Source organism: Heterodontus francisci, chromosome 13, assembly GCF_036365525.1.
Source record: "Heterodontus francisci isolate sHetFra1 chromosome 13, sHetFra1.hap1, whole genome shotgun sequence".
Classification (NCBI taxonomy): Eukaryota; Metazoa; Chordata; class Chondrichthyes; order Heterodontiformes; family Heterodontidae; genus Heterodontus; species Heterodontus francisci.
Window position 1 is genome coordinate 22,165,047 of NC_090383.1, and position 22,241 is coordinate 22,187,287.

At 46.6% G+C, this 22,241-nt stretch overlaps 1 protein-coding gene across 1 annotated transcript; it reads left to right on the forward strand.

The window, feature by feature from the left end:
- Window positions 1-16,753: 16,753 nt before the first annotated feature.
- On the forward strand, window positions 16,754-18,476 carry LOC137376688 (probable G-protein coupled receptor 139). Its single transcript, XM_068045662.1, has 2 exons — window positions 16,754-16,823; window positions 17,581-18,476. Exons 1-2 carry the CDS (start codon window positions 16,754-16,756, stop codon window positions 18,474-18,476), a joined length of 966 nt encoding a protein of 321 aa, XP_067901763.1.
- Window positions 18,477-22,241: the final 3,765 nt, after the last annotated feature.

Below are 22,241 nucleotides of genomic sequence, written 5' to 3' on the forward strand. Positions count from 1 at the left end.
GTTGGGGAGGATAATCTGCCCCGGGGAGATTAAATCAGCCGCCATGAGATCGGCGGCGAGCTTGTAAAATTCAGCCCTACATGTGATCAGGAGCAGGTGATGGAGGTTGAGGCAGCTGTGGGCATTCCCCAATGGAGGACGAAGGGCAGCTCTAGCCATGCTTACCCAGCTGGAGGTGCTGAACCTTGGGGGTCTTATACAAAGCTGTGTGGAGATGGAGATGTGTGTGCATCTGTCAGAGTTTCCTGAGGCAATGCAGATATTTACACAGAAATGAAGGAGTTCCTTCATGGCACAAGCACCGCGATTTCTCAGGCATATGAGCGCATGAGCTCCTCCATTGAAAGAGTGACCACTCTCACGGTCAGTCATAAGATACAGAACCCCGAGTAGAAGCAGGATCACTGAACTGGCATGAACAGGAAGTATGATGCATTCTATGTCGTTGACCAGTCCATTACAGTGCTAGTGCACAGATACGTGCATTCCCAATCAGGTGCTCTCCCTCTCCTGATAAGAGCACATGTGCAGGTGAGCCATGAAAGGGCTGAGGCAGGAAGGGATGATGTCGAGGGCACCTCTCCTCATGGGGCCCCATCTTCTGACGCTGAACCCCTGCTGCTCTGACTGAGACACACATAAGCCTCACGTCCCCATGACCGAGGCCATCCCTGCACAAATGCAGCTGGCACTGCGACCCCAAGGAAGGGTGTCATGGGCATCTCAGCCACCTGGACACCCTGTTGAGTAGCCTCCCTCCACATCACTCCAGACGCAGGGGGAGCACCATGTAGGAACTTGCATAAGAGAGCAGAGAAGCACCGGTAGCATCACATTGGGTTTCAACTTGGTGCATATTTTAAAGTTTTTGTTCAATGCATGCACTTTAACGTAATGAAAAGGGCTGTGGTCGATACCAACATGTGTCATGAGGTTTTTTTTTGAGGAAATTGCCAACTCGTCATTAGATCCTACTTGTGTGTGAGGTCTGAGAGGGTCATGTGACAATGTGCAGGAGACTTGCTGCATCAGGAGTGTTAAACCCCATGAGAAGTGGATCTGACGCTGGATTCTGAATAGGGGCCGCTATATATAAACTGGATGTCTGGATTAGATGCTTCCATCAGAGGATCTGCTCTCATCAGGAGAATTGTTCCTGGATCAGGGCGTTTCGGGATTCCCTGCCACCCTGCTCAATGTGTTGCCACAGGATGCTGAGTTCTGGATAGTGATGTGAGCTGCTGGCTGGTCCTCTTCAAAATCCTCATCCTCTGACGAGGTGGCACACTTTTCCCCAGGGACCTCCTCCGGGTCTGCCCCTCTCTGTAAGGGCATGTTGTGCAGAGTGTAGCAGACCAAAATGATGCAGGAAATCCTTGAATGAGGATATTGGAGGGTGGCCCTCCCCACTGCACCCTCCTCCCCCAACTGGTCAAGGCACTGGAACTGCATCTTCAGGAGGCTAATGGCCTGGTCTTGTGGAGCTAGTTGTGAGATGGCCGTGTTTGTATCGCTCCAGTGCCTCAGTTGTGGGTTTCCCACCAGATTCAGCAGCCATCTCTTCACCGAGTATCCCTTGTCGTCAGGAGCCATCCATGGAGTCTGTCTGATAGGATAAGGAGCTGTGGTACCTGCGACTGCCTCAGGGTGAAAGAATTATGGCAGCTGCCAGGAAACCTAGTTCCACCTGCAGGAACCGCTTACAATGGTCACACAACAGCTGCATGTTCAATGAACGAAAACCCTTCCTGTTGATGAATGATCCGGCCTGAGACAATGGGGCTTTGATGGTCACATGGGTGTAGTCGATCACTCCCTGCACCTGAGGGAATCCTGGCATTGAGGCAAACCCCATGTCCCCCTGTGCCTGAATGGCCGCATCTGTGTTGAAGGCGGCAAATTCCAACGCCCTCTCAAAAAGTGCATCTGTCACCTGAGAAATGCAGCTGTGGGCGGCCGATTGCGAGATTCCACAGAGTTCCACTGCTGACCCCTGAAATGACTAGAAAGTTCAAGGTTATTGTCAGTTTGATAGCTACTGGTAGAGGCTGCCCCTCTGTGCCTTGAGGCCTAAGGCTGTCCTCCAGGAGTACGCACAACTCCACCACCATCTGCCTCGATAGGCACAGCCGCCAGCACCACTGCTGCTCCGAAATGCTCAGGAAGCTGATCCTCTGGCTATACACTCGATTCTGCGGGTATCACCTTCTGCCCCTCCTGCCCCTCAGCCAGCACCTCTGTGTCCCTCTGCACCAGGTGCTGTCTGTGTTGCTGCACATGCTGTTCCTCATCACTGCTCCAGTCCAGTTCTGAGTAGGTGGCCCCCATCTCCTGATACAGCCACAATCACAAGCTCCTTAGATGCAGAAATAACCTGGCACCTTATTGTGACCACGATTAAGCACAACTGCAATTACCCCGCTCTCTTTCAGCACACTCAATAGGACAGCTCCACCTCCTCAGTGCTAAGTCTGTTGCTATCCGTGGGCTTCTCATTACCTCTTCACCTTATTAAAAAAAAATCTCGCACAACTCAATGGCCTCTTGCTCTGCAGCCGCCTCATCTACTTGGACAAGTCTCTGATACAGTGTGGGCTCCGTGCACATTTGGAAAAATTGCAGATGAGAGGAATTAGACCAGTTAATTGAATTAATAATGAGTCTAATTGATGTTCCGTCACTTCCCAGTGGGCATCCCTCATCCCCGAGATGCCACCTCTGGAAAAATCACATGGAGGCGACAACATGTTGGGCAACTGGCACACTGTTCTCCAACACAAATTTTCCAGCTCCCCCACCTCCTAACTGGCCTCTGCTTCTGTGGCAAAATCCAGCCCCAGGTTTCTGTTCCCCCAAAGCAGTTGTTCAACTTCAAAACTGAAGCATCGTGCCAGAAATTCTTATCTGCCACAAATGTAGTGTATTATTCATTTATTGTTCATTTGATATGTAGTGTATTGTTCATTTGAGGTCACCGGACATGCTTGGTGTAGCTTGTGCAGTGAGCCACTAGTGGGAGTTGATAATAAAGTTTCAGTTTTCAGCAACAATCCAGAAGGTAGGGCTGTGTTTCTTCCAGAGATTTACAACAGCAGAGCCACAATGTGAGATCTTACAATGGTGACAAGGACAGAATCTGCATTTACTTGATAGCCAGGTATAATTCACTGTGCTTTTAGTCATGAACTCCAGGTAATACAGATTGTCAAATACAGACAGTGTTGAGGTTTGTGCAAAGCAGGTCTTGTATCTTTGTGCAACTAATGCAGGATTATTATTTTGTCTCATACACCAATGCAGCGGTCGTTTGGTCAGCTTAAACCTTAGAGAAGAATTTATTGCAGGATTGTGGTCTTCCACGAAATGTGCATTTGTTTCTTCCACCTGCCATTATTACTTTGACGATGACTGGGTTATTGAGCCTGTGGAACGCTATCCTGGATCCTTAATCACTGCACTGACCATCAAGATGGTGATGGCTATGCCCAACCTATCACATTTTGACGTGCACTCCGAGCCCTTATCTGTATTCCTGTTATGCTGGGCCCCAACCTGCCAAGAATGAGGCATATTAATTTTGTCAAGAACATTGATTTTAAACTGTTACTGGAGTGAGGAAAGGATCTGTTAAACAGATCAGCCATGACTGGAAAAGATATTTGCATATTAACAGACAGTGATTGGAAAGGCATAGGACCATTCCCTGACGTATTCAATGGACACAATGGACCTTGATCACCAGGTATTGTGTGCAAGAGGAGCATTCCAGAGACTGCTAAACTGATGCAATCCAAGATGTGGTCAGACCAGATAGTCATATGACAAACCTGCTTGGCAACCAGGGGTTTTCTGAATTGTACAAACAGTTTGAACTCAGAAAGATTGTTTGCTCCTGGATTGAGAAGATCTCTCCTGCCTATTCCCATCTCTCTCTCAAAAGCCTCTGAATCCACTGAAGACACATGAACCCCAAAAGAGAAAAGTCTCCAACAGTGAACAAGGTCTCAGAAGAATACTGGGCCCCAATGAAAAGCAAGATCTACCTGCAATCAAGGACTCTACAGTGAGCTCGAAGAACCGTAACAAAACTCTTCAGACAGTGCCTCAAGCTTGTCCACTTTATTTCTTCTACTCTTTTCTGTCTCCATCTGCATGTGTGTATCGCATGTGCATGGTAGCGTGGGCATGTCTTGTATATGTAGGTGTTAACCAAATTAGAGTTTAAGTTTAAATTTAATAAATTTCAAACTTTTCCTGTTTAAACCTAAGAAAACCTGGTTCTGCTGGTTTCTTTGCCTTATAATTGGAAAGTGGTTAACAAGGATTCAGAAAGAGGGAGCTAAAAACATGGAGTATTTAAAACGTAAACCTTGTTACAGCAAGACCTGGTGAAGACTGACAGGGACCCCCACACAATTTTCTCAACTGGTCATAACATTTCCCATATTGGCAGAAGTGGCTGCGATGATTCGAGGGCACAATGGTGGACTTTGGTATTCACCGATGTTATGAGAAAACAAACTTAGTTCTCCACTCTGGAGGTGACAAATTGGAAAATATTTTTGAGACATGTACGCTTGCACAGGATGTCTATGGCTCAGCAAAAAATGCACTTACAACTTATTTCACACCCAAGAAAAATGCAACATACAAACAAAATACTTTCCGACAAACCAAGCAAGAAGCAAGTGATACAATTGATCAATATTGTACACGATTGAGATAACTGGTAGCCAAATGTGACTTTTGTAACATTGAACATATCGAATGGGAAATCAAAACACAAATAATCGAAGCTGCCTCTCGAGTCAAGTACACAGAAAAGCACTTGAGAAAACAGAAAGTTGTCAGAGCTGCTGGAGTTAGTAAGATCACTATCTCTTTCAGAGTCCATAGCTGCTGAAGTTGAGGCTTCCAACTGCAACTGCTACACTTGAAACTCAACTCCTGTGAACAGTGTTCACTGCTCATCTGCCAGGCAACCACCTTCAAAGCAACAACAGCAATCTTACAAACAGGACCATGACTTGTCCATGCAATGCTTCCACTGTGGTGATACTTATCCACACCAGACAGTATGCCCTGCTGCTGGTAAGTAGTGTAAAGCTCATGGGAAACTTAACCATTTTGCTCTTTCGGGGAGCCAGCGCAGACACAATGGGCCAAATAGCCATCATCTCTCCTGTAACAGTTCTGTTATTCTGTTTGCTGCTTGTCAGCAAAATCAACTGTCAGACCAATACTACTAAAAGGGTGCCATGTACACGTACCACACCAAAAGGGCAATAGAATGTAGCCAATGTTGAGACAGATCACCCTGAATATACTCTTGTACTCTCCTCCAGGCACAGCAATCAACCACATGTGACAGTGACAATTGGCTGCATGAAAGTAAATGCTCACAAAGGAGCATCTGTCAAAGTCATGGAAGATAAAACGTCAGGACTGCCCCATCCTTTGCAAAACAGGGAATACAAAAATCTTCCCTTCTTTGGCCTCCTTGTCTCGAGAGACAATGGGTAAGCTCCTGGAGCTGGTCAGTGGTTTATGCAGCAGCTCCTGGAGTGGCAAAAAAGGCCAATACCAGAGTGACACACTCTTCCACAGGTGCTGCGGATGCAATTGGTTGTTGGGGCTGTTACACAGTTGGCTCTCTCCTTGCGCTTCTGTCTTTTTTCCTGCCAACTGCTAAGTCTCTTCGACTCGCCACACTTTAGCCCCGCCTTTATGGTTGCCCGCCAGCTTTGGCAATCGCTGGCAACTGACTCCCACGACTTTTGATCAATGTCACAGGACTTCATGTCGCGTTTGCAGACATCTTTAAAGCAGAGACATGGACGGCTGGTGGGTTTGATACCAGTGACGAGCTCGCTGTACAATGTGTCCTTTGGGATCCTGCCATCTTCCATGCGGCTCACATGGCCAAGCCATCTCAGGCGCCGCTGGCTCAGTAGGGTGTATATGCTGGGGATGTTGGCCGCCTCAAGGACTTCTGCGTTGGAGATACGGTCCTGCCACCTGATACCAAGGATTCTCCGGAGGCAGTGAAGATGGAATGAATTGAGACGTCGCTCTTGGCTGACATACGTTGTCCAGGCCTCGCTGCCAAAGAGCAAGGTACTGAGGACACAGCTTGATACACTTGGACTTTTGTGTTCCGTGTCAGTGCGCCATTTTCCCACACTCTCTTGGCCAGTCTGGACATAGCAGAGGAAGCATTTCCCATGTGCTTGTTTAATTCTGCATTGAGAGACAGGTTACTGGTGATAGTTGAGCTGAGGTAGGTGAACTCTTGAACCACTTCCAGAGTGTGGTCGCCAATATTGATAGATGGGGCATATCTGACGTCCTGTCCCATGATGTTCGTTTTCTTGACGCTGATGGTTAGGCCAAATTCGTTGCAGGCAGCCGCAAACCTGTCGATGAGTCTCTGCAGACATTCTTCAGTGTGAGATGTTAATGCGGCATCGTCAGCAAAGAGGAGTTCCCTGATGAAGACTTTCCGTACTTTGGTCTTCGTTTTTAGACGGGCAAGGTTGAACAGCCTGCCACCTGATCTTGTGTGGAGGAAAATTCCTTCTCCTGAAGACTTGAACGCATGTGAGAGCAGCAGGGAGAAGAAGATCCCAAACAGTGTAGGTGTGAGAACACAGCCCTGTTTCACCCCACTCAGGATAGGAAAGGGGTCTGATGAGGCGCCGCTATGCTGAATTGTGCCTTTCATATTGTCATGGAATGAGGTGATGATACTTAGTAGCTTTGGTGGGCATCCAATCTTTTCTAGTAGTCTGAAGAGACCACTTCTGCTGACTAGGTCAAAGGCTTTGGTGAGATCAATGAAAGCAACGTAGAGGGGCATCTGTTGTTCGCGGCATTTCTCCTGTAGCTGGCGATGGGAGAACAGCATGTCAATGTGGATCTCTCTGCTCGAAAGCCACACTGTGCCTCAGGATAGACACGCTCAGCCAGCTTCTGGAGCCTGTTTAAAGCGACACGAGCAAAGACTTTCCCCACTATGTTGAGCAGGGAGATTCCACGGTAGTTGTTGCAGTCACCGCGGTCACCCTTGTTCTTTTTGAGGGTGATGATATTGGCATCGTGCATGTCCTGAGGTACTGCTCCCTCATTCCAGCACAGGCAAAGCCGTTCGTGCAGAGCTGGAAGGATAGCAGACTCGGCACTCTTGATGATTTCAGGGGTAATGCCGTCCTTCCCAGGGGCTTTTCCGCTGGCTAGAGAATCAATGGCATCACTGAGTTCCGATTTTGTTGGCTGTACGTCCAGCTCATCCAAGACTGGCAGAGACAGGGTTGCATTGAGGGTGGTCTCAGTGACAACATTTTCCCTGGAGTACATTTCTAGGTAGTGTTCCACCCAGCGGTCCATTTGCTTGCGTTGGTCAGTGATTGTGTCCCCTGATTTAGATTTGAGGGGGGCAGTCTTCTTGACGGCAGGCTCAAAAGCTCTCTTAATGCCATCATACATTCCTCTGATATTTCCTGTGTCAGCGGCCAGCTGAATATGACTGCATAGGTATTGCCAGTAGTCATTTGCGCAGCGCCTGGCTGTTCTTTGTGCAGTGCTTCTGGCAGCTTTAAGTGCTACGGATGTGAACTTGCTGGGGGCTTTCTTGTAGTTCAGCAGTGCAATGCGCTTAGCGGCTATGACAGGTTCCAGCTCTTCAATGTGAGATTGAAACCAGTCTGCATTCCGCTTCACACAATTGCCATAGGTGGTCATTGCTGAGTCATAGATAGCATCTCTGATGTGGATCCACTTGGTCCCTGCATCCCCTGTGGGAGTATTTTGGAGGGATTTTTCAAGTGAATTCAGAAACTTGCGTAACAGCTGTGGATGAGAAATTCTGCTAGTGTTGATGCGCGGGTGGCCCTTCTGCTTGGAGTAATGCAGCTTCTTTGGTTTGAGGCTAACCTTGCTGCACACCAGGGAGTGGTCGGTTTCGCAGTCCGCACTGTGGAAGCTGCGTGTGACTTGAACACTGTTTAAAGAGGCTCGCCTTGTGACGATGAGGTCCAGCTGGTGCCAACGAAGTGATCTTGGGTGCCTCCAAGAAACCTGGTGACAGGGTTGAGTGTGAAAGAATGAGTTGGTGATGCAGAGGTTATGATAGGTACACAACTCAAGCAGTCTCTGCCCATTCTCATTCATCCTTCCAATGTCATAGCGCCCAACGCAGGAAGGCCATGAGTCATGGTCGGCCCCAACCCTGGCATTAAAGTCCCCCAGCAGGAATTGGTGTTCGGTGTTGGGGATGCTACTAATGATATTATGGAGTTCCTCATAGAACTGGTCTTTAGCTTCATGTGGGGAGCAGAGTGTTGGAGCATAGATGTAGGTGTACTGGACCAGAGGCGGTGAACATTCGGATGGACAGTATGCGTTCCGAGCCATTTGAGGCTCTATCATGCTGAGCAAAGAGTTTCTGATGGTGAAGCCCACTCCATGCTGTCTTGGTTCTTCAGGATCCCTACCCTGCCAGAAGAAGGTGTAGTCTTGCTCTGTTAGAGATCCGCTCGCAGGGAGGCGTGTCTCCAGAAGTGCTGCAATATCCACATTGAGTCTACTGAGCTCGTTGTTGATGATGGCGGTCTACCGAGAATCGTTGATTTGTGTAAAGTCTTTTGACAGGCCAGGACGCATAGTTCTGACGTTCCAGCTTCACAATCCAACAAAGGGCTGGTACCTTCTTTCCTTTTTTGGTCATGCTGTTTGGTGCGGTGTTACAGTCCACTTGTCGGGCAATGACCCTGAGCTCCAAGCACCCATTGAAGCAGGTGGACTGTGGCGGGACAGAACCTTACTGACTGGGGGCTTCCCGGTTTGAAGCGGGCGGTAGCTGTCCAGTGAAATGCGGTGACCTCTCCCACCGACGAAGGCAACTTGTGGTGCCCAATCTCTTTGCCAACTGAGCTGGGCTTATAACTCGTAACTGCTGCCTTCCGTGTTGATTTGGTTGCTGTGAGGCGACTATGGAGTGACTTGTCCATGGTTCATGCCTGGGCGGAGGTTATGAGTTGCCCAAGCGTTAAAACCCCCCCTCTCGGCCTTCCTGGTGAGGTCCAAAGGAATGCAGAGCACGACGTTTGGCACCAGTATGGCTGCAGGAACTGCCAGAAACATGCCAAAGGTGACACATGACCGCCTTCGGGGTTCTGCTCCAGATTTTCTGTTAGGGTTTACTCCCTTAGCCTTGGTCTCTTCCGAGACGCCCAAAAGGCAGTGTGGTTGTTGGGGCCCCTACACAGGGGTAGGTGGATGCCGGTGGGAGGAGGTGGAGGGAAGGGGGTGCGGGGGAGTGGGTGCAAGGAACTTCTGCATTGCCAGTCACATTCAAAGACACCAGAATGAATGTTGTATTAGATTAGATTAGATTAGAGATACAGCACTGAAACAGGCCCTTCGGCCCACCGAGTCTGTGCCGACCATCAACCACCCATTTATACTAATCCTACACTAATCCCATATTCCTACCAAACATCCCCACCTGTCCCTATATTTCCCTACCTCCTACCTATACTAGTGACAATTTATAATGGCCAATTTACCTACCAACCTGCAAGTCTTTTGGCTTGTGGGAGGAAACCGGAGCACCCGGAGAAAACCCACGCAGACACAGGGAAAACTTGCAAACTCCACACAGGCAGTACCCAGAATCGAACCCGGGTCCCTGGAGCTGTGAGGCTGCAGTGCTAACCACTGCGCCGCCCCTTTAGCAATAATAGTTGTATTCAATGTCATATCTGTAGAAAGTGACCCTCGCATCAGTTTCCACACAGCAACAGATCTGCGCATGATTGCAGTCACATGCACAGTTTCTACATGTATCAACAACGTTCGCAAATTGTATGACTTGGATACAAGGTACTATAGCCACATTTGCAGATGACACTAAAGTAGTTGGGATAGTAAGTTGCAATAAAGAAATAAGAAATGGATAGGTGAGGTGAATGGACCAAAATTTTGCAGATGGAGTCTAACAATGATAAATGTGAGGTTATCCATTTTGGTCGGAAGAATAGAAAGGCAAATTATTATCTAAATAGAGAGAAACTTCAGAGTGCTTCAGTGCAGAGGGATCTGGGTGTCCTTGTGCATGAATCACTGAAAACTAGTATGCTGGTGCAGCAGGTAATAAGGAAGGCAAATGGAATTTTGGCATTTATTGCTAAAGGAATAGAGTATAAAAGTAGGGAAGTGTTGCTGCAACTGTACAAGACATTAGTGAAACCGCACCTGGAGTATTGCGTACAGTTTTGGTCCCCTTACTTGAGGAGGGATGTAGTTGAATTGGAGGCTGTTCAGAGGAGGTTCACTAGATTGATTCCAGAGATGAGGGGTTTGTCTTATGAAGAGAGATTGAGCAGTTTCGGCCTTTACTCTCTAGACTTTAGAAGAATGAGAGGAGATCTAATTGAGGTATATGAGATGATTAAGGGGATTGACAAAGTAGACGTAGAGAGGATGTTTCCTCTAGTGGGGCAATCTAGAATGAGAGGTCATAATTTTAGGATAAGGGGTAGCAGATTTAAAACAGAGATGAGGAGAAATTACTTCTCTCAAAAGGGTCGTGAGTCTGTGGAATTCACTACCCCAGAATGCGGTGAATGCTGGGACATTGAGCAAGTTGCACAAATGACTACTTCCACCCAGAGAAAACCACCCAGCTAGTCGTGGATACGGGCTCGGTTCGCTTAGGTGCAGTTCTCGTTCAGAAAGACAAAGCAAGTCACCCATCAATTATCACAATGGTAAGCAGATCATTAATGCCCATAGAACAACAATATTTGCAAACTGAGAGAGAAGCACTCTCAATCACATGGAGTATCCTACACTTTCATTTTTAATTATATGGAAGTAAGTTTGAAGTGATAACTGATCATAGGCCATTAATGAGCCTGTTCAACAATCCACATAGCAAGCCAGCTACTCGAATAGAGCATTGGATACTCAAACTACAAGAATAGGAGTCCATGTTAAGTATCAGCCAGGCAAGCTTAACCAACAGACTACCTTTTGCAGCAGGTTAAGGTATCAAGGGATATGGCATGAGGTGAGTAAATGGAGTTGAGGTACGGATCAGCTATGAGGAGCTAAGGGGAGCTAAGGGACTCATCCTTTTCCAACAAAAGTGTGGTGACTATCCAAATGTTTCAATAAGATCCCGTCTCATCCTTCTAAACTCCAATGAATAGAGAACCAAACTGTCCAACCTTTCCTCAAAAGATAATCCTCTCATCCCAGGAATCAGTCGAGTAAACCTTCCCTGAACTTCTTCCAATGCCATTATATCCTTCCTTAAGTAAGGAGACCAAAACTGTACCAATAGTCTAGCTGTGTCTCACCAATGCCCTGTACAACTGTAGCAAAACATCTCTTTTATATTCCATTCCTCTTGCAATAAACGACAACATTTCATTTGCCTTCTTAATCACGTGCTGTGCCTGCACACTAACTTTTTGTGTTTCATGTACTAGGACACCCAGATCCTTCTGCATTTCAGAGCTCTGCAATCTCTCTCCATTTAAATTATATGTTGCATTTCTATTTTACTGGCCACAGTGGACAATTTCACACATTATACTCCATCTGCCAAATCTTTTCCCACTCATTTAACCTATCTATAGACCTTTTCAGACGCCTTATGTCCTCTTCACAACTTTCTCTCCTGCCTATCCTTGTGTCATCAACAAATTTAGCGACCATACATTCTGTCCCTTCATCCGAGTCATTGAAATAGGTCGTAAATAGTTGAGGCCCGAGCGCTGAACCCTGTAACACTTCACTAGTTCCAGCTTGTCAACCTGAAATCGACCCATTTATGCCTACTCTCTGTTTCCTGTTCACGCGACAATCCTCCATCCATTTTAGGGCTCTTATTTTATTTAATAACTTTTGATGTGACACCTTGTCTAATGCCTTCTGGAAATCCAAGTACACCACCTCCACAAGTTCCCCTTTACGCACATTCCTTGTTGCTTCCTCAAAGAGCGCTAATATATTAGTGAAACAATTTCCCTTACACAAAATCATGTTGACTCGGCCTGATTACATTGGGATTTTTAAATGACCTGCTATAGCCTCCTTAACAATCGATTCTAGTAATTTCCCTTTGACAGATATTAGGCAAACTAGCCTATAGTTTCCTGCTTTCTGTCTTCCTCCTTTCTTGAATAGTGGAGATACATTTGCAATCTTCCAATCTGATGAGACCTTTCCAGAATCTGGGGTATTTTGGAAAATTACAACCAATGCATCCACTATGTCAGCAGCCACTTCTTTAAGACCCTAAGATGCAGTCCATCAGGACCTGGAGACTTGTCAGCTTTTAGCTCTAATAATTTTCTCATGGCAGATATGCACCACGATGCTTGCGCAGCCTGTAATGGCAACGTGGACTTTTCTAGACTTCTACTTTTGTTTTTGATGGTAAGTTTCGTGACCTTTCTCAGCCTGAATTCCAGACGGTGTCCATTTCCCTTGCTTGCGATTGATCCGGCTGCCCCTTTACCTGAGCACTGACCCGCGCAATGCCTCTCACGCGTTGTTCCAATTTTTGAAACTTACAGAACTTGCTGCATAGTGGTCTTCAGTTTTTACACCAGACTCAGTTTATCGACTGAGTGGTTTTGACTCCAAACTTCATTATTGTTTACCAGGCGCTTCCAGTTTCTCCACCGCCAGTGGTTCCCTGGTGCACATGGTGAACTTAGATTTTGAGAAACTTTGATGCCTCAAATCTTTACCACAGCTGGCTGATGTTGTATTTGGTGGGCTCTAAAATTAGAAAATCTCCACTGCTGTCACCATATTATGTTTTCTTTTCCTTGTGCATACGAAGATATCAGACATCAAGACAAAACCACACATCTGGGGTCAGTTAATACTTAAATAGTGGGTTCCTTTATTGAGGGTTGTAGCATGGCATTACATTACAAGAGAACATCTGTACATGTCTGGTCGCTTTGGTGATCAGCTGAGGATGAGACGCGGTCACATGGTATGTTACATCATTTCCTCTCTATCAAGGTGGACTGAATATTAATCGACATGGACTTAAAGGTTTAGCACAACAAGAGGCAATGCGTGACCATGAGTGGATGATGGAGGAGTCTATCTATGTTATGACTACTGCCAAATGTCATATGTGTGAGCGCATGGCTTCCTCCATTGAGAGGCTGGTGACCCTCATGGAGAGCCAGATCCCACGGATGCATGCAGACCTGTACACCATCGCCTTGACCATGAGCAGTGGCAAGGTGAGAAAAGGACGAGGCACCTGGAGTCTTCTCTGGGTCCTTGTTCTTCTATGGTCACCAGGGAGGTTCAAGTGAGTGTTGAAAGAGAAGAGGAGAGGTGAACCTCCACATCTTGGAACTCCCTTCAGGGCTCTCTGAGTGTGGACAGTGGCTCCTCGGCCCCTCTGCCAATGAGCCAGCTCCAGTAGCTGCGACAATTGAGGTGACTCCTGCAGCCAGCCAGGGCCCTCAAGGCCTCAGGCAGCCAGAGGACGGCCGCCAAAGTTATTCCATGTTAAGGGACAGCCTGGTCAGCAGCCTGCCTCCATCTCAGCTGCTAGCAGAGGGGTCGCACTGTGTAGAAGCAAACAAAAGCATATAAAGTAGAGCACCTGGACGCACTTGGGGCTTCACGGGTGTATTAATTGTGGCCTTTGCATTGGTTCCTGCAATTGAGATAATTAATAGATGTCAGATTCATTGTCGCAAATGCTGACAAAATCTGGAAACAACATCATGACGTCGAGTTTCTGGACAAGCACATGCACCCTGATTTTTTGCCCGCCGCCCCCCACACCTCCCCTCATGCTCCTGCTGGCCGCATATAATCCATCCCCTCATTGTGGAGCTCCATGTCACCAGTAGTGGACACATGAACAATATGCCTTGTGTTCGCCACAGGCTCTTTCGTCCAGCCATTATGTCACTCGCTCTCTTGTGGCTCCACTCCAGTCTCACCATCAGCAATAGACTGACTGTCATACTGATCACATTCACGTCTAGTCACATGCAAAGCTGTAGGTTAAGCACTGAGTGCGACACTCACCTTGGAGATCATATAATATCATTAACCCTTTTGCGGCACTGAAACCAAGTTCGAGATGACCCCACAGCCACTGACCTCCTCTGCGATCTCTGTCCAGACTTGGTTGGTCTGCCGGGCTGATTTGCTCCCCCCCTCCTGTGGGAAAAGGACCTCTCTCCTTGCCTGAACAGCCTGGATGAGAACCTGTAGGGAGGCATCAGTAAACCATGGGACCACACTTGATTGTCCTTCATTCATTGCACGTGTTGCCTTGTTCTTCGGGCTCCAATATGTGCTGTTTGTGTCAATGAGTCGCCCTTTAAATATGGCACCAGTGCCTCCAGCAGCGTGATCTCACCTGAGTGGACGGCTCCACCTCCCAGCAGATAATTGGTTGGCTGTGGTGTAATAGCTAACTTCAGCCCACCTGCTGCCACGCTGCAATGGCTTCCGCTCTGGTCCCGGCAGCAGGACTTCGGGCCTTCCCATAAAATACAGCCCTAGGCTGTCCTCTGTGATCACCGTGGCCTCCACAGTCAGTTGCTGCTGATGCTCCGGCTTTAGCCCTGTGTAAGACAGAAAGCATCAGTAACTCGCCCTCCTTCAGCTCAGCAACAGTTTCATTAGGAACCTGGCAGCATATCAAGTGGGATCTACTGGATACTACTTCACAAAGTAGGATGTTGTTCCAAGGTGCATTCATGGAACATTCAATAAACTTTCACCCTCTCTCTCTGCCGGACTCCAATCTCACCGTCACTGACTGCCGGCACTGAGCGATCCTGCCAAGGTCAAGGGTCTCCTCCTCCATGGGCGTCAATATTGCCAGATTGTCCACTCCACCCTCTGAACGACTCATCTCATGGATGTTGTGTGATCTTTTCTCCTGTAATGTGAGGTTGAAGAGTTCAGCTACGGTTAACCTTCCCATCCGACTATCATGATCCACATTCAGCTGTTTGGATCCTGGCATTGTACTGCCCCTGGGCTAACATGAGCATCTTCCCAAACCTACATTGCTTTGAGTCCCTCTCTCAGGTAAGCATTGGCACTGGACACACTTCTCCTCAGTGTTCTTTTCTTTTATTCAGCCATGGGATGTGGGCATTGTTGGCGAATGCAGCTTTTATTGCCCATCCTGAATTGCCCTTGAGAAGGTGGTGGTGAGCTGCCTTCTTGAACCACTGAAGTCCATGAGGGGTAGGTACATCCACAGTGCTGTTAGGAAGGGAGTTCCAGGATTTTGACCCAATGACAGTGAAGGAACGGCGATATAGTTATAGTCAGGATAGTGTGTGGCTTGGAGGGGAAGTTGCAGGTGGTGGTGTTCCCATGCATTTGCTGCCCTTGTCCCTCTAGGTGGTAGAGGTCGTGGGTTTGGAAGGTGCTGCCTAAGGAGCCTTGGTGCGTTGCTGCAGTGCATCTTGTAGATGGTAGACAATGCTGCCACTGTGCGTCGATGGTGGAGGGAGTGAATGTTGAAGGTTGTGCATGGGGTGCCAATCAAGCAGGCTGCTTTGTCCTGGATGGTGTTGAGCTTTTTGAGCGCTTGTTGGAACTGCGTCTATCCAGGCATGTATTCCAAGTGTTCCTATACACTGCCTGCTGTGAGGCCCTCTTGCTCAGAGGTGCACAGTTCTTTTAAGAACGTCATGGCTGCCAGTTTGGTTTTGCACGTTAATCACCTTGCCAGATGTTAGGAGGTCAGAGAAGCACTTCGTGCAATGAGCCCACATCCTCCTAACAACACAATGGCTGCTGACCTCTTGAGCACTCTCCAGCCATGCCTGCTTTGTTTGCCCGGCGGGCCTCCTCCTGCTGCTCTCTGGAAATAAATTTTCCTCCTGGTTCTCAGCATCTCTACATGACCTCCAGGGAGGCGTTGCTGAACCATGGGGCTGCCCTGTCACGACACACTGTCATGTTAATGCTCTGAAAGCCTGCTCCCTCAGGGCTGACACTCACTGGCTGCATCCACTTTGTAGGCTGATGGATGTCCTTTAAATGGGGTCTGCAACTTCCAGCTCCTGTCTCTTGATCACGCCTGCTGTCTGTAATTGGACAGTCATCATGGAGGTGATCCACTAATCAGTTGCCTTTCACAAAATGCTAACACACATCGCACTCCGACTTCGAGCGGGGCCATGACCTGGAAATGATCCGGACGTCGGGGTCCTGAAGATCTCGTCAAAATCCAGCAATAGTTGTATCTGCTGTTCATTTCTCTGGGTATTTATATTGAAACACAATTACCCCAATACCTGTCAAGATCATCAATTATTCTCTTCTTAAAAGTGCAGCTTTAATAGATGAATAAACTCCCAATGACAGAGAGATTTTAACCCTTGCCGTGCTAAAAACTGAACTTTCCTCTCCCAATTCATGAACCCCATTTAGTAATATATGGATAAACAGATATTAATTCCCTGTATTAATGTCTTCAGAACAATATTTTTCAACTGAAATTGTTTGGCTTCAATCTTCCTGTGTTTGGAAAAATTGTATTGCCTAATACCTGATAAAATTAATTATGCCTGTTTGTTCAAATACCTCAAACAAATTCCACTCCCTCCGCAACCTAATTGAATCACAGGGGAATTGAGTTGCTTTATATAAGGGGTTGTCATGAATGAAGGACGTCTGGTGTTTCAGCTCTGTCATCACTGATTGGTGTTGTCTCCTCTCTCCAAAAATGGAACTATCAACAATTGAACAGACAGCTTTCATTTACTATCATTTTCTTGCAATCTTTGGAGTTCCTGGTAAGAAGCTGAAGCTGGTTGTTTTTGTTTTTTTAATCACTCTTAAACTCTGTTGTTCCTCTTGATGTATCTCTCAACATCTGAAACCTCGTACTGTCTCTCTTCATGCTGAATCCAGTCTCAGGTATTCCTTCAATAAACAGCACTTTCTGCTATTCATTAAGTTCACCTTCTTTCAGAAAACATCTTGGGATACAGTACATGAGTAATTTGAGACGTGACATGTGGGAAATGTTCCATGTTTGGGAGGAACAGGAGTTTTCATGCCTATGGTTCCCAAAGATCTCCACCACTGGGGGTTTTCCTTGTCTCACTCTGGTCTGTTGTAGACTCACTGATAGAGATTGATTGCTATGGTTAATCAACAACTCCATTATCCTTGTATTATGTGAATATCAGATGGTAGAAGGCAAACTAGACGGAGTTTGTTCTTTTTCCCTCCATTAATTCCTCTGCCCTCAGGTCATGTTCCCAACATTTTCTGGTTTGAGAGAGGAATTTACTTCCTTTTGATCTGTGCATATTATCACATCCTCACAGCTATTGTGAGTTTGTCAGTTCGGGAAGCTCATTAAGTGCATGAGGAAGAAAGGAATAGAGGATACCTAGATATGCTGAGATGAAGTAGGGTGGAAGGAGGACCTTGTAGAATATAAACACTGACATAGACCTGTTGGACCAAATGACCTGATTCTGTGCTGTAATTTCCAAGTAATGCTATGTCATGAATTTGGAGATTTTGTTCTTTTCTTTGTAGCTAACTTCCTGACAATTGTCCTCCTGTCCCGAGGAGGCTGTGGTCTGTCCAAAGGGATCACACTATACCTGGTGAGTATGACGACAGTGGACCTCCTAGTTATTATTTTCAACGTGATAATCTATTACATGCTTTGTTACTACTTACCATTTTCACTTCTAAACTACACTTCTATAGCGAGCATTAATGAGGTTATCAACTACGTGGCTGTTGACTGCTCTGTCTGGTTGACGGTCGCTTTCACTGTCGATCGCTTTGTCCTCATTTGTTGTCCAAAGTTCAGAGAGAAGTATTGCAGGGAGAAAACTGCATCTGTGGTTATAGTGACTGTGTGTGTCGTGTTCTGCTTCAAAAACATCCCCCTGTATTTTGCTTTAGAACCTATCGATATAATTAACAATGTGGAGTGGGGCGCTTATTTCAAACCAACCTTGCCAGGATGGGTCGCTTTTGACTGGCTTGATACAATTTTAAACCCATTATTGCCGTACTTTCTGATTTTATTGCTCAACACTCTGACTGTCAGACACATTGTGATGGCTAATCGAACCCGCAGAGCACTGCAAGGTCAACGCAACAACCAGAACAGCGATGATCCAGAGATGCAGAGCCGAAGGAAATCCATCATTTTACTATTCTCCATTTCTGGCACTTTTATAGTGCTGTGGATGCCATATGTTGTATTTTTCCTCGTTTCCAGAATTACAGACAATCATTACGAGCCAGATCAATACACAGATCCCTTTTTTATCGCAGAGTACACCGGTGATATGTTTCAGCTGCTGAGCTCCTGTACAAACACGTGTATTTATGCAGTGGCACAGACTAAATTCAGAGAAAAGTTGAGAAATGCAATAATGTATCCATTGTTTTTAATTATTAAATATGCCAAATAATGAAAATAACTGGAAACAAAACAACGCATCATTCATAGCTTTCTACTGAATTCTACCTTAAATTCTGTCCTCGAACATACGAACATATTACATCAGAACAGAGGAGGCCATTCAGCCCCTCGGCCTGCTCTGTCATTCTATAAGGTCATGGCTGATCTGTTTGTGGGCACAGCTTCACTTTCCTGCCCACTCCGATACCCTTTGACTCCCTTGTTTGTCAAGAATCTGTTTACCTCTGCTTTAAAAACATTCAATGACCCTGCCTTCACCGCTGTCCAGGGAAGAGAGTTCCACAGTCTCACGACCCTCTGAGAGAAAATAAATTCTCTTCATCTCTGTCTTAAATGGGAGACCCCTTATTTTTAAACTCTGCCCCCTAATTTTACTCTCTCCCACAAGGGGAAACATCTTTTCAACATCCACCCTGTCAAGTCCCCTCAGGATCTTATATGTTTCAATAAGATCACCTCTCATCCTTCTAAATTCCAATGATTGCAGAGCCAACCTGTCCAACCTTTCCTCATAAGATAACGCTCTCATCCTGGGAATCAGTCGAGTGAACCTTCTTTGAACTGCTTTCAATGCAATTATATCCTTTCTGAAGTGAGGAGACCAAAACTGTACTCAATACTATAGATGTGGTCTCACCAATGCCCTGTACAACTGTAGCAAAGCATCTCTACTTTTATATTCCATTCCCTTTGCAATAAACGGCAACATTGCATTTGCCTTCTTAATCACTTGCTGTACCTGCACACTAACTTTTTGTGTTTCATATACTAGGACACCCAGATCACTCTGCATCTCAGAGCTCTGCAATCTCTCTCTATTTAAATAATATGTTGCTTTTCTATTTTACTGGCCACAGTGGACAATTTCCCACTTTCCCACATTATAATCCATCTGCCAAATCTTTGCCCACTCACTTATCCTATCTATATCCGTTTGCAGATTCCATATGTCCTCTTCACAAATTATTCTCTTACCTATCTTTGTGACATCAGCAAATTAACCAACCATATATTCTGTCCCTTTATCCAAGTCACTGATATAGATTGTTAATCACTGAGGTCCCCGTACTGATCCTTGTGGCACTCCACTAGTTACAGCTTGCCAAGCTGATAATGACCCATTTATGCCTCCTCTGTTTCCTGTTAGCTAACCAATTCTCTATCCATGCTAATATGCTAGCTCCTATACTATGGGCTCTTATTTTGTTTAGTAATCTTTGATGTTGCACCTTGTCAAATGCCTTCTGGAAATCCAAGTTCACCACATCTACAGGTTCCCCTTTATCCATGTTGCTGTTATTTCCTCAAAGAACTGTAATAAATTAGTCAAACACGGTTTCCCTTTCAAAAAACCATGTTGACTCTGCCTGATTACATTGAGATTTTCGAAATGACCATCTGTAACCTCCTTAATAATAGATTCCAGCATTTCCCCTATGACAGATGTTAAGCTAACTGGCCTGTAATTTCCTGCTTTCTGTCTTCCTCCTTTCTTGAATGGAGAAGTCACATTCACAATTTTCCAATCTGATGGAACCTTTACAGAATCTAGGGAATTTTGGAAAATTAAAACCAAAGCATCTACTATCTCAGCAGCCACTTCTTTTAAGACCCTAGAGTGAAGTCCATCAGGACCTGGGAACTTGTCAGCTTTTAGTTTTAATAATTTTCTCAGTACCCATCCCCTGGTGATGGTAATTGCTTTAAGGTCCTCCCTCCCTTTCAACTCTTTATTCGCAATTAGTTCTGGGATGTTCAATACTTCCACCATATCCTTATTTTCCATTATTAACTCCCCTTTGCTCCATGACCTTTTGGTCAGCTATGTGGCCTTGTCCAATTTACACCTTCTTCTTTGTTATCTCTTGCCCCACCCCCGCCTCACTTGCTTATAACCTTTGACATTTCTAATATTTGCCAGTTCTGAAAAAGGGTCACTGACCCAAAACGTTAAATCTGCTTCTCTTTCCACAGATGCTGCCAGACCTGCTGAGTATTTCCCAGCATTTCTTGTTTTTATTTGCTGATCCTTCGTATGTCAGACTGCGCTGACGTTACTGAGCCATCCTCTTCCTTCAGGCTGCTGATCACAGAGCTCTCTGTGTGTACCTTTAGGAAGAAGAAACGCGTGCACATCTCATCCTGCTCAATGGAGTGGACTCTGGACTGAAAGATGATCTTGGAACCTTCCGTGGCAAAGAGTAAGGCCTGCTGGCTCTTCACCTCTTGGAGATCCTCCTTGACCTTGACCCCCATTGACTGCAGCAGGAGCAGATTTTGCATTATTTTCTGGAGTCAGGACATTTCCTTCTGTCTCTCTCTTGCCCTCTGAACACTTTTGAGGATAAATAATCTCTTGATGTTCACCTTGATCGCTTCCCACCAGTGCACCGGAAACTCAAAGGTTTCACGGTTCTCCAACCTTTGTAATCCCTTTTGACTTCCTCAATGCTATCTGGGGTCAGCAGTGTTGCATTCAGCTTCCATGTCCCCCTGCCAACCCGCTGTAGGTGACAGTCGGCCAGCAGGAGGCAGCGGTCAGAGAAGATCACTGACTTGACGTTGGTGGATCTCACTGTGAAAGCACGGGACACAAACAGGAAGTCAATCCTGGAATGGGCAGACCCAGCCAGTCTTGACCAGGTGTCTCTACACTGCGCTCCGTCTGCAGGGTTGCTGAAGACGTCGTGCAGCTTGGCATCTTTTATTGTTTCCATTAGGAATTTGAACGCAGCATCCAGTTTGCTGTCATCACTGCTGATCGTCCAGCTGCATGAAAGATGCAGTTGAAGTCACCGCCTAGAATGACTGGTCTGGACGTCGCCAGCAGCAGTGGGAGCTTCTGGAGGGCGGTCAGCCGCTCGCTGTATTGGACCGGAGCATACACGTTGACTAACTGGAGCAGAGTATTGTTGTACATTACGTCTGCTACGAGGAGGCGACTGCTCACAACCTCCTTAACTTCAGAGATGGTGAAGTTGCCTCCATGCAGCAGAATACCCAGGCCGGAGGAACGGGAATCATTTCCCCCTGACCAGATCGATGGCCCACGGACCACCATCACGACCATTGCCTGTAAATGCTGAGGTGCAGTATCCCACACTCCTGCAGAAACAGTAGGTCAGCTTTGACCTTGGCAATGTAACCCAAGGTCGAAACACATCGCGTAGTGGATTTAACGCTATGCGCATTAATAGAAGCAATCTTTATACCCATTTAAAAATGGATGTTGCTTGCTGCACCAGGTGTCCTTACTAGTCCCAGTCCTTGGGTATGTTCCTGCATACCCATAGAGTGCACAAGCTGTTGCACATGCATTTGGCTCAGAAAGCCCTTCTGGTCACTCACGGGGGTTTGTTCCACTGGGGTGACAACGGTTGGGTCTTGTAGGCAGCAAAGTTTGGATTGTCCCCTGCTGGTGGTGTCTTTCCACTCTGTTCCTCTTTGAGGACGTTTCTGCTCCCGGCTTCCTGGAGCTGGGGTGTGCTGGGCATCTCATTGGGTTCAGAGGTTTGGGGTTGGGGCGCATTGGGCCCATCGCTGCTTTCAGTGCCACGGAGCTGGGGGGCTTTCTCTTCCAGCTCCTTTGCATTCTGCTGCTTCGTTTGCAGGTGCCCTCGTTGCAGTCCTTCCTCGGAGCAGCTTCCGTAGTCCGTCTCAGACAGTATCCTCCTCTTGCCACTGGTTTGGGTGGTGACCTATTCCTTTTTTGGGGCTTCTTCTTTGTGGTTTTTCTTTTGATCACTTGCCACTC